The sequence below is a fragment of the Orycteropus afer genome, unplaced genomic scaffold, assembly GCF_000298275.1.
Source record: "Orycteropus afer afer isolate SDZICR_OR568_19922 unplaced genomic scaffold, OryAfe1.0 scaffold00107, whole genome shotgun sequence".
In the NCBI taxonomy this organism is placed as follows: Eukaryota; Metazoa; Chordata; class Mammalia; order Tubulidentata; family Orycteropodidae; genus Orycteropus; species Orycteropus afer.
The window spans coordinates 5,149,056-5,163,531 of record NW_006921694.1 but is presented as its reverse complement, the minus strand read 5'-3'; the positions used below and the strand labels follow the sequence as shown (position 1 = coordinate 5,163,531).

General features: G+C 35.8%; 1 protein-coding gene across 1 annotated transcript in view; it reads right to left on the bottom strand.

The window, feature by feature from the left end:
* Nucleotides 1–3,445: 3,445 nt before the first annotated feature.
* TENT2 (terminal nucleotidyltransferase 2) overlaps nucleotides 3,446–14,476 on the bottom strand; it is a 97,013-nt gene continuing 85,982 nt past the window's right edge. Inside the window, exons 11-13 of the mRNA XM_042781330.1 lie at nucleotides 7,089–7,180; nucleotides 5,034–5,113; nucleotides 3,446–3,520 (exon numbers count right to left, since the gene is read on the bottom strand). Of these exons, the coding sequence (XP_042637264.1) occupies nucleotides 3,446–3,520; nucleotides 5,034–5,113; nucleotides 7,089–7,180 (247 nt within the window). The remainder of the gene's footprint in view (nucleotides 3,521–5,033; nucleotides 5,114–7,088; nucleotides 7,181–14,476) is intronic.

The following is a 14,476-nucleotide window of genomic DNA, read 5'->3' as shown; positions in this document are numbered from 1 at the left end:
AAGAAGAGTTGATGCTTTTGAGTTGTGGTGCTGGTGAAGAATGCTGAAAGTAGCATGGACTGCTAAAAGAACTAACAGATCTGTCCTGGAGGAAGTGTGGCCGAGATGCTCCTTGGAAGTGAGGATGGCCAGACTTCGTCTCACCTACTTTGGTCATGTTGTCAGAGGAGACCATTCCCTGGAGAAGGATGTCATGCTTGTTAAGGTGGAGGGTCCACGAAAGAGGGGAAGGCCTTCAACGAGATGGATTGACATGGTGGCTGTGACAATGGGCTCAAGTATAGCAAGGATCATGGAGCTGGCATGGGATCTGGTGGTGTTTCGTTCTGCTGTGCATGACTCGATGGCACCTAACGACAACAATAACAACATATATATATACACATACGTAAGGAAGGTTGGGCAATCCTACTTCTGTAGTGATACTGCCTCGGAAACCCAAGGAGGGGTCGCTATGAGTCGGGGCCGACTCGACATATACATACACATGAATGTCCTGGGAAACTATGGCTTTCTGCTAAAACATAATCCTGCATCTAGCTAATTGGTGTCTGGACTTGAACCAGTAGCCTGTGGTGGTTATGTTTATGGTTATGTACTGTGGTGGTTATGTGTCTGTGCCAACTTGGCTGGGCCTGGTTAAGTGTCTGGGCAGCTGGTGGTAGTTACTCCCCATGATGAGACTGGCAAACAACTCCATGGTGGGATCTACCACAAGCAGCTGAGTAGGAAATGTGGTCTGCTTCCTATACATAAGCAGAAGCCTTGGGTGGGGAATGGTCTCTAGCTTATGGCACACTTGGACCTTGCATGTAGCCGTGTCATTGTTCAGCAGCTGCCATGCTCTGCCGACCTCAGGACTTAAATGGACTTGAATTAATGGCCTGTCATGTGGTTGGTAACATTGGGATTGTGCCTTTTTATTTGCCAACCTTGGGCTTATTAGCCTCAGCAGCCAGTAGCTGCCCGAGTGAAGAAAAGCCTCTAGCTCCAGCGGGCCGGGAGCAGGAGGCAGAGCTGAAGCCTAAGGTTGAGGGGCTTTCACCCAGCCCCTAGAGCCTGGTACTTTGAACTTGGACTTAAAGCCTCCTAATTGTTTGTTCAGCCATCCCATTTGTGGTAATTCATCAGCGCGGCACTAGCTAACCAGAACACCTGCTGATCTTGGGATTATTTCCTTTGTATGTGGGAGTCAACAATCTGCCATTTTACCTCCTGATCTGGGATTCACCATCCTCTGAAGCTAGCAACCTGCTATATTGCCTGCTCATCTTGGATTCATCAGTCGTTGCAGCTGCTTGAGTCAGAAGCCTCCAGCTTGACATCTGACCCATGGACTTGGGACTTTTCAGTCTCTACAACTGCATGAGCCATTTCTTTGAGATAATTTTCTATGTATATTTAGCATCACTGGTTTTTCTTCTATAGAAAACCCAGCCTGAAACAGTACATATGCTTAGACTTGAAGCCATTGGTTTAGAATTGGGTTTGAGTTTAAATTTGTTAGCTACTTGACCTATTTGCTACAGCAAAACAGTTGAAAAGCAGTGATAGTAAGTAGGGTCAGTGGTAGCTGACAGAACAGTGTCAGTGAGAAATCCACATCTTGGTAGAGTCTAGGACTATTATAGAGGTAGATGGGCTTACACATTACCCAACCTTGATAGCTGCACAGTATAGCTATATACTATGACTATTATTTATTGTTCATGATTATCTAAAGTCATCACTCAAATGTTAATTACACTCAATACATCCTGATTAAGAAGGTGCATATAGTGTATAATACACTTATGAAAAATTCCAAGAAAAAGAATATGAAAGGCTTAATTGCTTAAACAGTGTTAAGCATCTGTAAGCTTAAAAATTCACCCAGGTGGAAAGCTTCATTCCTAATCATGATTATTTAGGTAACAGGGTGCTAAAGTGGTTGGTTTGATCAAGAATGTACTTGATTCCAAGATTCTCTGCAAAAGCCAAATAATCAAAAATAGTTGGATTCAGTTCAGTTCTAGCTGATAACTGCAGTCTCAATCTCATATTAAAAACAAAGACTTCAACAGAAAAAAAGCTTCTCAACAATTTTCATATATAAACTTTATTTCATTTGACATCATACAAAAATTTAAACTTAAAGAAGAAAATGAATATGCACCTTTTACAAGTCAAAGAAAAGCAGAAGTTTCAGCATTTGAATTGATCTGCAAAAAAACAAATATATTAGAGGTACAAACTGTGCTACAGCAGGTCTAAAAGTTGTACACAGTCCTTTTGAAAAAGTTAAAACTGCTTTCATTACTTTTTATATTTAAATTTACAGGCACTGACCAATTTACAAATATTTACATAAATCAAAAGCAACCTTAAACATTGTAGCCTTTTTAGCAGCCACCACTATGTGGAAAAGAAATACTAAAAAAGTTATCTTTACAAACATTAAGCTCTTATTTATAATAATTTTGTTATGTCTTATTTAAAACATTTCATAGTGGCTTACTGCCTAAAAAGTCCAGTTTAGATTATCATCCTATAATTGTACACAGGAAAAAAATCTGGTACTATAAATAGGATATAATCTTAACTTTGACCTTTCCGTTTCTGTTGCTTCATGTCACAGGAAAATAAAAGCAGAAAAACACAAAGTAAAGCAAAAGTGCACATTGCACTAAGCTATTATAAAGCACAGGGAACTTAATCTTTTCAGACTGCTTACATCGAACTGATTCTTTAATACAATTCACTAACTGCTGCACAATACGAGTTAGTGCTTATATTATTACAGTGCAAAACATTTTATTGTTTCAACACAAAATTTAAAGCAATCTCAAGAGTACATCAAAAGCCTGTGAGGTATGAATGAAATGCTAATAGACACACTCAAAGCCTACATCTATCCCAGTGAGTCAAGTGAAGACTTAAGGCAATTGTCCAGTATTGCATGCTTCTGCAATGATTTCACCAAAATGGGGATGAAATCAAGGATTCCTTTTCGCTTCAAGTAACTGAGTAACTGACTTGAATCTTCACTTTACTAGAACAGACTTAGACAACAAATCATCAACTTTAAGCATGTATGAATCAGACCCTTTCTAAAATTCCACTAATCTCTTCAGTGTTAGCATTGGTACAACTAAATGAAGTTATATTGAAAACATTTTATTTGTTCAGGTGATTCCTACCAAAGCATTTTATCTGATCTCCTGATGGCGCATGTCACAATATTACCAATCATAAATGTAAACATTTTCAAAAATACATTTTTAAATGAAAGCATTTTATTAGGAAATGTCATAATAAAATATATAATCTTTATGTAAGTATGTCCTTTTAAAAATAAAACATGAAAAGAAGAAGAATTTAAAAGAAACCATGATAGAGGTAAACAGAATGCATTATGTTACTATTGTTCTTTATTTCTCAGAAGAATTTAGGAAACAGAGGCCAGTTATCTTTTCAGGATAGCAGCTCTTAAAGGTAGTATGCTATTCAAATCTCTCTTGTTTTTCAATCTGTGCCATGACTAGGAGAGAAAGAAAAATTATTCTTAAAACCTAAAATATATGCAGAACAAAAGACTGAAAGGGGAGCTACTAGAATGTTAGCAGTGGTTCTCTCTAGGTGGTAAAATGTTGGGTCTCTACCAGGTATTTCAATTGAAAAATATTATTTAAAAGGAGAGAGTAAATCTTTAATAAAGCACATTATGTATGCCCCTGAAAAGATGAGTAAACAGAATTTACAAGAAACTGGAGTTCTTGTCTGCAAGCCAAAAATCCAGCTCACTACCTGGTAGTTGTAGATCTTTGTACTTTGTTCTCACTTCAGTTGTTCAACTGACTAAAAGTATTGATTTTATAACTAGACAATCCTAAATGAAAGCTCACCCATCAATAAGAACAGCAACATAGTAATGCTATTTTGGAGTTCTCAGATTTTAATCTGATAGGTGAAAATATCATCTCTTAGATATTTGTTTTAAAGTGAAAATAATTCTGCAGATCAAATTTTCTATTTTGGTTGACAAACTTGAGGCCTAACTGAAGGACAGCATGTAACATAATATACTTACATATTTAATTTTCATCAAATAAAAGTCTAAGTGTATGTCTAAGTAATGAAAAAAAGCTTCCAGAATTATCTTTGTCCTTTTAAAAATAATCTGATCTCTTTATAATTCTCTGATCTTTTTATTCTATGAAGCTTTCCCTCCTATATATACTATATAACTCATAGTACCTATTTCTATCAATGTGTTTCCACACTGTATTGTGGAATCCCTTGAAGACAGAGACCACTTTTAGCAAAACACTGATGAATAAATTCTTACTGAGGACTAGAGGCCTAAGGAACAAACTTAAATTTATAAAAAAATAATGTGTATACACACACATTATTTTAACTTTTTAAAATAAAAATGTACATAAAATGGCACTCTAGTATCTTTTTAGGAGCTCTGGTGGCATAGTGCCTAAGGCATTTGATGGCTAACCAGAAGGCTGACAGTTCAAACCCACAAGCCACTCCTCGGAAGGAAGGTTGGGCAATCTACTTCCGTAGTGATACCGCCTTGGAAACCCAAAGAGGGGTGCCTATGAGTCGGATCTGACTCGACGGCAGTTAGTCTAAGTGAGTATCTTACATGCAGAAGAAAAAACACAGAATAAAAAATAGCTTTCTTCTAAAGCTATAGTAAGTTCCCCAGTATTTTAAGGAGGGAAAGGAATCTATTAAGTTTTGTTAACTCATTTTAGAGTCTAAACTCACTATAAAAATGCTTATTTCCATGAAAAGTGAAAGCTATGTGAATGAAAACAGAGCCAGAGCTCTCTGAAGAAAAAAGTATATATAAATTCTAGTAATAAATTCCTTATTGTGTTACATTAACGGTTCACAACATAGGAACCAAGACAATTCTGTCTTGTTGCATATGTTCTTCTAATTTTAAAGTATACTTGTCCACTAAGTTTTTAATCATCTTTCACTTTAGACACCTAAGAAAAGTATTACTAGAGCTAATCTGATGAACTGTTTACCTTTAAAAATTGATCCTTGATCATATCAAACTTCTGCTTTTCATGCACAGCTCTAGCTGTGTTTGTTCCATCAAAAGGTTCTGAAACATTAAATGCATATATAAAGAAGAAATTACTAAAATGAGAACTTAAGTTTCCTTATTAAGTTAAACTGTAAGAAATTATTGATATTTGACAGCTTTTGACCTACAAATACTAGATTTATGCATCTGGAATATAGTCTAATAGAGCTATGGAAGGTCTAATAAAGTAAATAGGATTCAAGTGAGAGAATGAGTAAAAAGGAAGTTCACAGCCTAAGTATGTTAAACCTAAATCATAAGTGAATTAAGATTTCTGAAGACAGAGACAAAGGGTCAAAGACCTATCCTTGTGAAAATAAAAATAACTTGAAGAATAAAGAGTTATCAAAAAGAATAAAGTAATACACACACACACACACCCAAGAGAGATAGTCAATGTCAAATATCCCAAAAAGATAAAGACCAAAGAAATAAAAAGATCACTGATATGTCGGGAGGAAGAACAACACTAACCTTTGAATGTAAACGTTCAACACGGGTAAGAATGGAAGACGATACACAGAATTCAGGTATGAGTGGATGGTTTAGCAAAAGATACAGTCATAATAGTAATTTATATGAGAAATTTGGCAGTGAAAGAAGAGGAAAAACCAAACAAAGTTTAGAGGAAACAAGACAAAGGAGGGATTCTTCCCTTTTTTGGAGAATGTGTATGTGTTCCCAACATATCCACCCTCCTACATCTACCTCTGCACTACTCATTCTCCACCCATAAGATAGAAGGAGTCCACAGAGACAGAAAGGAAGAAGAGGAAGGAAACTGAAAGTTACAGTGAGAAAAGATGGATTACTGAAAGCGTAAGGACTGAGAGTGGATGGCTGAAATAATGACAGTAGTAGGTAAAAATTACTGGAGTTTAAGAATTTTGATAATGAAAAGGGGAAAAAAAAACAGTACTTAGAGGAACTTGTAGGGTCAAGTACTTGATCCTACATATGATCAAAGGCTAAAAAGGAAAAATTGGAGAGAAAGACACTAAAGTTGCTAGAAAAAGGAAAGGTAACTATGAGAAAAGAACCTGATAAAATTTAAGAAACCTATGGGAGAAGATAACCTTTCATTTGTTATGTAATCTAAGCAGGCTCATAATTTAAAACACTGCTTTGGTTTATTTTGTATTTTTGTTTAGAAAGGGCTATTTTAAAAAATAAGTTATTGTCACAGTACAGTTATTTTTCATAAAATAAAACCGTATGTGAAACTGTATCTGATTTTATCACACACAGTACAACAGTCAATGTTTAATATTCAAAAGAACACAAGTAACTAAAATAATACACGCCCACTGTGCAAGTCAGCAAACAAAACACCTAAGCAGGATTTAATTATTCATAAACTTTGAAGGATATATTGCATATAGTCCAAATGTTTTAAATCTGATGTTTTCTACAAATGCTGACTCTCAATTCTTTGTTCTTTTTTACCTCAAGGTTTACAAACCTTTAAACTGGCATCTGTGAGAACCATTTTAAATATTGTCTCTTGTATCAGTTATAAATCAGTTTCCCAAAGACTCAAAGGAAATTTCTCAAGATATATTGAACAGGAGGTTAACTAATTATAGAGAACAGAATATGTCCAGATCACTTTATTTTTTAAAGATGAAATCAAGTTATATTCACAAAAACCCACCTTGCAATATGTATCAATATGTTCAGTGTAAAAGAATTCATTTTATTGCAATATAAGAATCATTAATGAGGATTATATTTTCCTCATCTGTAAATCATGAAATTTTCAATCAACCACATGTATGAGAGATACATTTATTGTTCAAATCTTACCAACTAGCAAGATTAAATGCTCAAATTCATGTTGTTTTTTCTCACTAAAAATTTTAAAATTAAAAAGAAACTAAAAACTTTATAACCATAAATTTATAACTTTTAGTTGAAATTACTTCAGGAATTCTCCCAGGACTATATTATGACGAGAACTGGATGGAACACAGAACGGTCTCAAAAAAGCTACCTTCTATACAGATGTATTTATTTCTCCATTCAATACCAAGAGGTCTCGGAATGGCTTTGGCTTCATGAACTGAAATCATCTGACTGTCCCAACTGTAAGGAAAAAAAATCATGTCAACTATTTTCATAATTTAGTCTTTTATTACTTTTATTAGATCAGTAATAATGCTCACCCTGATTTTCGTATACAATATTGAAACTTCCCTCAAACCTCAGCACCACAATCCTCCTCTCTTCTGCTACTGTTGCTGTGTGCCAATATTATGACTCATATTGACCTTACAGGACTGAGGAGAGCTTTCCATAGGGTTTCCAAGGCTATAAACTTTACAAAAGCATACTGCCACACCGTTCTCCCATGGAGCAGCTGGTGGGCTCAACTCACCGACCTTTCAGTTAGCAGCTAAGCTCTTAACCACGGCACCACCATAGCTCTTCCCCTTCTACTCTACTTCACTTTCCCATAGCACTTATCATCGCCTGACAATCTTTTTAGTATGTTATTGTTTAGTGGGTCCCTTCCCAAGTAGGATGGAATCTTCAAGATGCTGAGAATTTTATCTATTTTTTCACTGTTCATCTAACTGCTTAGTATATACTTGGGTGTTGACACGTATTTAATTAAATTAATGAAATAATACAAAAATAAGAAAATGCAAGTAAGCTAAAAATATAAAAACTATGAGCTCTGGTAGCGTAGTGACTAAAGGACTTGACTGCTAACCAGAAGGCTGGCGGTTCAAACCCACCAGCCACTCCTCGGAAGGAGGATGGAGCAATCTACTTCCGTAGTGATACTGCCTTGGAAACCCAAGGAGGGGTCACTATGAATCGGGTCCGACTCGATGGCACACAACAACAACAACATGTTCACTATGAACACTATAGTTAATAATTTTGTATTTGTTAAGAGAGGTAATTTTCCTGTGCTATTTTCTGATACCATTTCATAATTTTTGTTCAGATAGGTCTCTACTTGTATTATTTTGGAAAAATTTTTTGAATATTCTAATAGAAGATGCTGTTTTAGGAAAACAGTATCAATATTCTGAAAATATACTGTTATTGCTGTATGTCAGATGTGGCTGTGATTACTGAAATTTTATTCAATTAAAACAATTTGATCAGCATGCCTGGAAATAGATTAAATTGTCCAGTGCTTGCATATAGCTAACCTTACATTCTGTTTTTTAAAGTTTTTTAAATTTTACATCTCTAATAGTTATTTTAAGGACCACTAGTGGCACAAGGGTTAAGTGCTCAGCTGCTAATCAAAAGGCTGGTGGTTTGAACTCATTCAGTGGCTCCACAGGAAAAACACTTGCCAATCAGCTCCTATAAAGATTACAGCTTAGAAAACCCTATGGGGCAGTTCTACTCTATCACTCTGCGTCACCACACATTGAAATAGAGTACAATAGCATCAACAACAATAGTTACTACAAGTATTTTCTTTCTGTAAGAAACATTGTAAAATATATGACCACTCAACTTGTATACAAGAGAAAAATGAGTTTGATGAAAAGCGACAATAATTTTTCAGCAGTATTTATCTTTCTTCACTATTTCAGCAAGCAGAGAAAGATTATGGGTTGGACTTTTCAGCTCCAACACTCATTCTACTTTTCTTCTATCAGAGAATACATAAGAAAATATAATCATGGTTCAATATGGTATTTGTTTCTGGAAAATTAATAATGTCTACATTAAGTATGTCAGTAAATATTTGCATCTTGTGAAGTTTGATAATCATAAATGATCCTGGTAGTATGAGTTTCTATTTTTTCTGATCAAGAATACAATTTGGAAATACTTGTAAAAACAGCTTTAAATCCTTTAAAAATACAGGCAGTCCCCCAGGTTACAATCAAGATTCATTTCTAACTATGTCTTTAAGTAGAATTTGTAGGTGAGTCAGAACAGGTGCATATAGTTCTTATTTAGCCTTCCCAGGAGCTCTGGTAGCGTAGTGCCTAAGACATTTGATTGCTTATCAGAAGGCTGGCAGTTCAAACCCACCAGCCACCCCTCAGAAGGAAGACTGGGCAATCTACTTCTGTAGAGATACTGCCTCGGAAACCCAAGGAGGGGTCACTATGAGTTGGAACCTACTTGACAGCACTGAGTTTGGTTTTTGGTTTTTAGTGCACCTGGAGCAAGTGAAGGAGACTGTGTTTGAAGAATATGTTTCAAGTAGGGATTGGTTCAATAGTTTCAAAATGAGGACAAATTTACTTAACATTAAAGGGCAAGTAAGAACTGTCCCTAAGTTGGACCTTCATAATGCAGGGAATGCCTGTATCAGAATTTATGTTTGTTTGTTTGTTTTTAAATCAGGCTCTCAAATAGAAATACAGTACTTAGTATTAGTTATGGTTATTGTTGTTGTTAGGTGCCACTGAGTCAGTTCCAACTCACAGCAACTCCACGTACAACAGAACAAACGCTGCTCAGTCCTGCACCATCCTCACAATACTAAGTATGTCTGAGCCCACTGTTGCAGCCACTGTGTCAATCCACCTCATTGGGAGTAAACTTCTGCTTAAATAAGCATAATGTCTTTCTCCAGGGATTGTTCTGAATAATATGTTCAAAGTAAGTGAAATGAAGTCCTGCTATTCTTGCTCCTAAGAAGCATGCCGGCTGTACTTCCTTGGGACAGATTTGTTTGTTCTTCTGGAAGTCCAAAGCATATTCAATATTCTTCACTACCAACATAATCCAAATGCATCAATTCTTCTTCTGTCTTCTTTTTTCATTGTCCAGCTTTTGTACGCAATAAGATGTTTAAATTTCTCACGTATTCTAGCTCTATCAGTATGGACTCCAAACAGAAAAGGAGCTCTATTACTCCAGGTGTATTTCCAGAATTTTCTTAAAATATGTCAGGGGATAGTTATATAACCAAAATTCTGAACCAAACAAGATTGTAGCAGAATTACATTTTATGCCATTTCACTTTATACCAGGTAAGACAAATTTCACCAATGGAATCAATTTTTTTTTCCCTGATACTATTTGTTTCTAATGTCAACTTATAAGACAACTGAATCTGCAGAATTAAAATTGGAAACATTATTTATGAAAGTGTAGATTTTTTTTCTTCCAGAGGAGTCTAGAAGATTAAGATACTGTATTTTGCTGTCAAATTAGAACTTTTATTTCCTTAATCAAAGGAACTCTATCCTCATCACTATAATTCTATTAAATCCAATCCTAAATTTACATTACCTGCCAGTATTTGATTCTACACTCGGTCACAGAAACACTACATGACATACCTATATTCATTTTATTTATCATCCCTAAGAGATATTGTTTAAGCTTCAACATATAATCAACCCAAATAATCCAATTATTTAAAATGACTATATCATTGGAAATACTTCCAAGACCAAAAGAATCTGAATCACTACCATTTATATTGATCCAATATATTGCCATTTTCAAAAAAGTTTTAAATATTTCTAAATTGTTTAGTATTTGAAATAATTAAAACATGATAAATAACTTATACTTTGTACTTAGAGATGAATTTAAATGATAATTTAGAAATACTTTTGCTAAATATTAAATAAAATACACAAGCCCTTAATTAAGTCTTTTATCATACTAATGTATTTTCTGCAACAATTTGCTTGCCATGTAAAAATCTGTTAGTGTCACTCAATAATTAAAATGTTGACTAAACCTGAGTCTAAGAAGAAGGATTTTTCAGCAAAGAATAGAAGAATAGATATGGGGCTTAATTTCTAATATTTAAAATAAGTTTGATAGTCTATGATAATTTTTTTTAATATAAAAATGAGATCATTGTCTTTAGGTGTCTGCTTCTTTCTTCAGTAATGATAATAATAAGCTGGTATTCATCTAATTGTCTTCTAGCAATGCTTTTTGTGACCAACAAAATTAGTCAAATTAAGGCAACAAATGTGGATAGTTTTGTTATATTAAGGCCTGGGAAGCAAGTAGTGAGAAAATTTTACTCTAATCCTTAAGTTTTCTTTTGTTTTGACGGGCTCCCGTTCTCCTGCCTGGTCCCATAAATGCTGTGTCCATCAGGGCTGTCTCTTTCAATCTTCTTCTAATGCTAGAGGACCTGCCCTGGGCTTCCACACTCTAAATATTACTTTTTCACATCATTTTCTCCAGCTCTGACTCTGACTTTTCCTTCTACTATGCCCCAGGCCAATATCACAACCATTGTAAACTGCCACCTGAATGTACCAACTGACATACCTGTGCCCACATAGCTAAAACTGAATTTAATACATTCTGTCCATGGTCAAAGGAACCCTGATAGTGCAGTGGTTAAGCTGCCAGCTGCTAACCAAAGGTGGGAGGTTCAATCCTACCAGCTGCTCTGTGGGAGAAAAATGTGGCAATCTGCTTCTATGGAGATTAAATCCTATGAGGGGCAGAACTACACAAAGCAATAGGTTTGGTCCATAGTCAATTATTAAAATCACTCCCATGCACATGCTCTCAACTGTCTTAGCCCCTTGCACCAGTCTAGTACAATCTTATCCCATGCAGTTGAACATGACTGGACAAAAATACGCAGTAATACTGACTGATCTCACTTTAAATTCATGATCACTTAGCTCAAAAGGACCCTAAATGCTACTACCCACCAATCGTACTGTATCTCCACAGTTAATTCACTTTTTTACTCTCTTATGTGAAAATTCATACTTTCTCCTCACTTCTAAATTTTCAGCAACTCCTTCCTGACAATCATTGCCAGCTGATGTCCATGCTTCCTAGAGCAATTAGCTCCCACTACAGAGATCCACCTACCTACATTTTGCTTTTTCTTGTTATTAATGAATTGTCTGTATTCCTATTCTACTTGTGAGATTATACCTGTCATGACTCAAACAAGTATATTGTACCAGCAATTTACTATGTCTCTCTCTGGTGTGAATTTTGCCATCAGGGTAAATGGATATTTCTCGTCTCTAAAAACAAAAACTCAATCCCATTTAACCTTCCAGCTTTTACCCCATTTTTCTGCTCCCCTTTACAAATAAACTCCTCAGAGAAGTATATACATTATATTTAATTCTTTTCCTCCTTTTCTCTCTTTAACCCACATCAGTCATGCTTTTTACCCCCATCATGCCACAGAAATTGCTCCTGTCAAGGATTCAGTGGCCTCCACCTTGCTAAACCCAATGATTAGCTTTTAGTTTTCATCTTAATTAAATATGTAACACTGATAAACACTTCTTCCTTCTTGAAACTTCTACCCTCACCCCTACCCTGGATTTCAGGACACCATATTCTATTAGCTTTCCTCCTGTCTCAATAATCCTTTCTTCTTAAGACTTCCTTTTCATCCTTAACCTCATTTTCTCTTTACCTTTGTATTATGAACATTTTCAGAACTTTTCAGATAGAAAGTATATCCCCTCCTGTATACCAGAGCTATAGACACTTTGCCACATATGCTTGTGTGTGTTTTTTTGTATGTGTCTGTGTATGTGTGTGTGTGTGTCTGAACTGAACCACTTTTTAAGCTATAGACACAAAACTTCATTCCTACATCGTTTGGTATGTATCTCCTAAGAATAAGACCATTCTCTTTCATAAACCATATAGCATCCAAAATACTAACAGTAATTAAAATGCCTGTTACAGCTCCCCTCCCCCAGTCAGTTTATAATCTGGGTTCATGCATTGTATTTATTTGATTGTTCTTTAGAAAAGGTCCCTCTATTTTTCTTTTCTTTTTTTTTTTTTTTAATGACATTGACTTTTTAAGAGACTAGGTCTGTTGTTTTATGGAATGCCTATATTCTTGATTTATCTGTCTCTTCATTGTGTCATTCAATGTATTCTTTTGTCCCCTGCATTTCCTATCAATCTCTTAACATTGGAGTACCCATATATTCAGTCTTTGGACCTTTTCTCTTCTCTATCTATACTTACTCCCTTGGTTTTCTCAAACAGTTTCATAGCTTTAAATCTCTCTGCTGACAACTCCCAAATAAACAGCTCTAGCTGTGACCTCTTTTCTGAACTCTAGACTCATATATCCAACCATGTACTCATTATATTCACTTGAAATCTATAGATATCTCAATCTTAAAATATTCAAAATCAGCAGTGCTCCTCCCTAGTCCTTCCCATCACACCTAATGGTAATTCCAACCTTCCAATTGCTCAGGCCAAAATCCTAGGAATCCTTCTTGACTCTTCTCTTGTCTGTCAACCTACATCTTACGTGCTGCAAATCAAAATGTAAGCTGAGTGTGACCACTTCTCACCCCCTTCCACTGCAACTACTTTGATCCAAGCCATATCACTTCTCTCTTAAAAATACTGCAGTACCCTTCTAACTTATTTTCTTTCTCCACTTTTGGTCCCTTCAGTCTATTCTTACCCAGCAGCCAGGGTGAACCTGTTACAACTTAGGTTATGCCATTTCTCTACTGAAACCTTCTGAACAGTTTTCTGTATTGTTGTTGTTGTTGTCATGTGCCATCGAGTTGGACCTGACTCATAGCGACCCCCTCCTTGGGTTTCCGAGGCAGTATCACTATGGAAGTAGACTGCCCCATGAAGAAGAAAAGCCAGAGTCATCACAATTAACTATAAGATCCTACATGATGTGGACTTCCTTAACTTTTATGTCATTTCTTTCTGTTTTTTTCCAGACATTGGCCTTTTTGGTTTTCCTTGAACATGCTAGGCAAACTCCCATCCCAGGGCCTTTCCACTTGCTGCATCTTCTGCTTGGAAAGCTCTTCTTCCATATATCCCTATAATTCACACTTTCCATCAAGTCTTCACTCAAATGTCAGACTTCTCACCATGCTAGGTATTACATCGCAGTGCAAGTATTACATCTACACATATACTCCAAAAACACCAGTTGCCACTGAGTCACCTCTGACTGAGAGCAACTCCATGTATATCCGAGTACAGCTGTGCTCCACTGGGTTTCAGTAGCTAACTTTCCAGAAGTAGATGCCAGGTATTTCTTCTAAGGCACCGCTGGGTAGACTGGCACCTCCAATCATAGTCAGCAGCTGAGTGATTAATAGTCTGTACTACCCAGGGGCTCCACACATAGCAGATGGCCCTATGTCTTCTTACTCTTTTGCCTTTGCTTTATTTTTCTTTACTCACCACCATTTAACATACATTTTTTTTAAACTCTCTATATCTCTCCATACTACAATGTAAGCCACCCTAAGAGTAAGAATTTTTATCTTTTGCTAGTTGCTAAATAACAAAATCCACAGAAAATAGCTTGATATATAGAAGGCATTCAACAAGTGTCTATTGATGAGATAAAAGAAATGTGACGAAAAGAGCAGAATAAGAAAGAATAATAAAGTAGGTAATAAGAAAAATTAGGTCTTTGCATTCCTTTTTTAA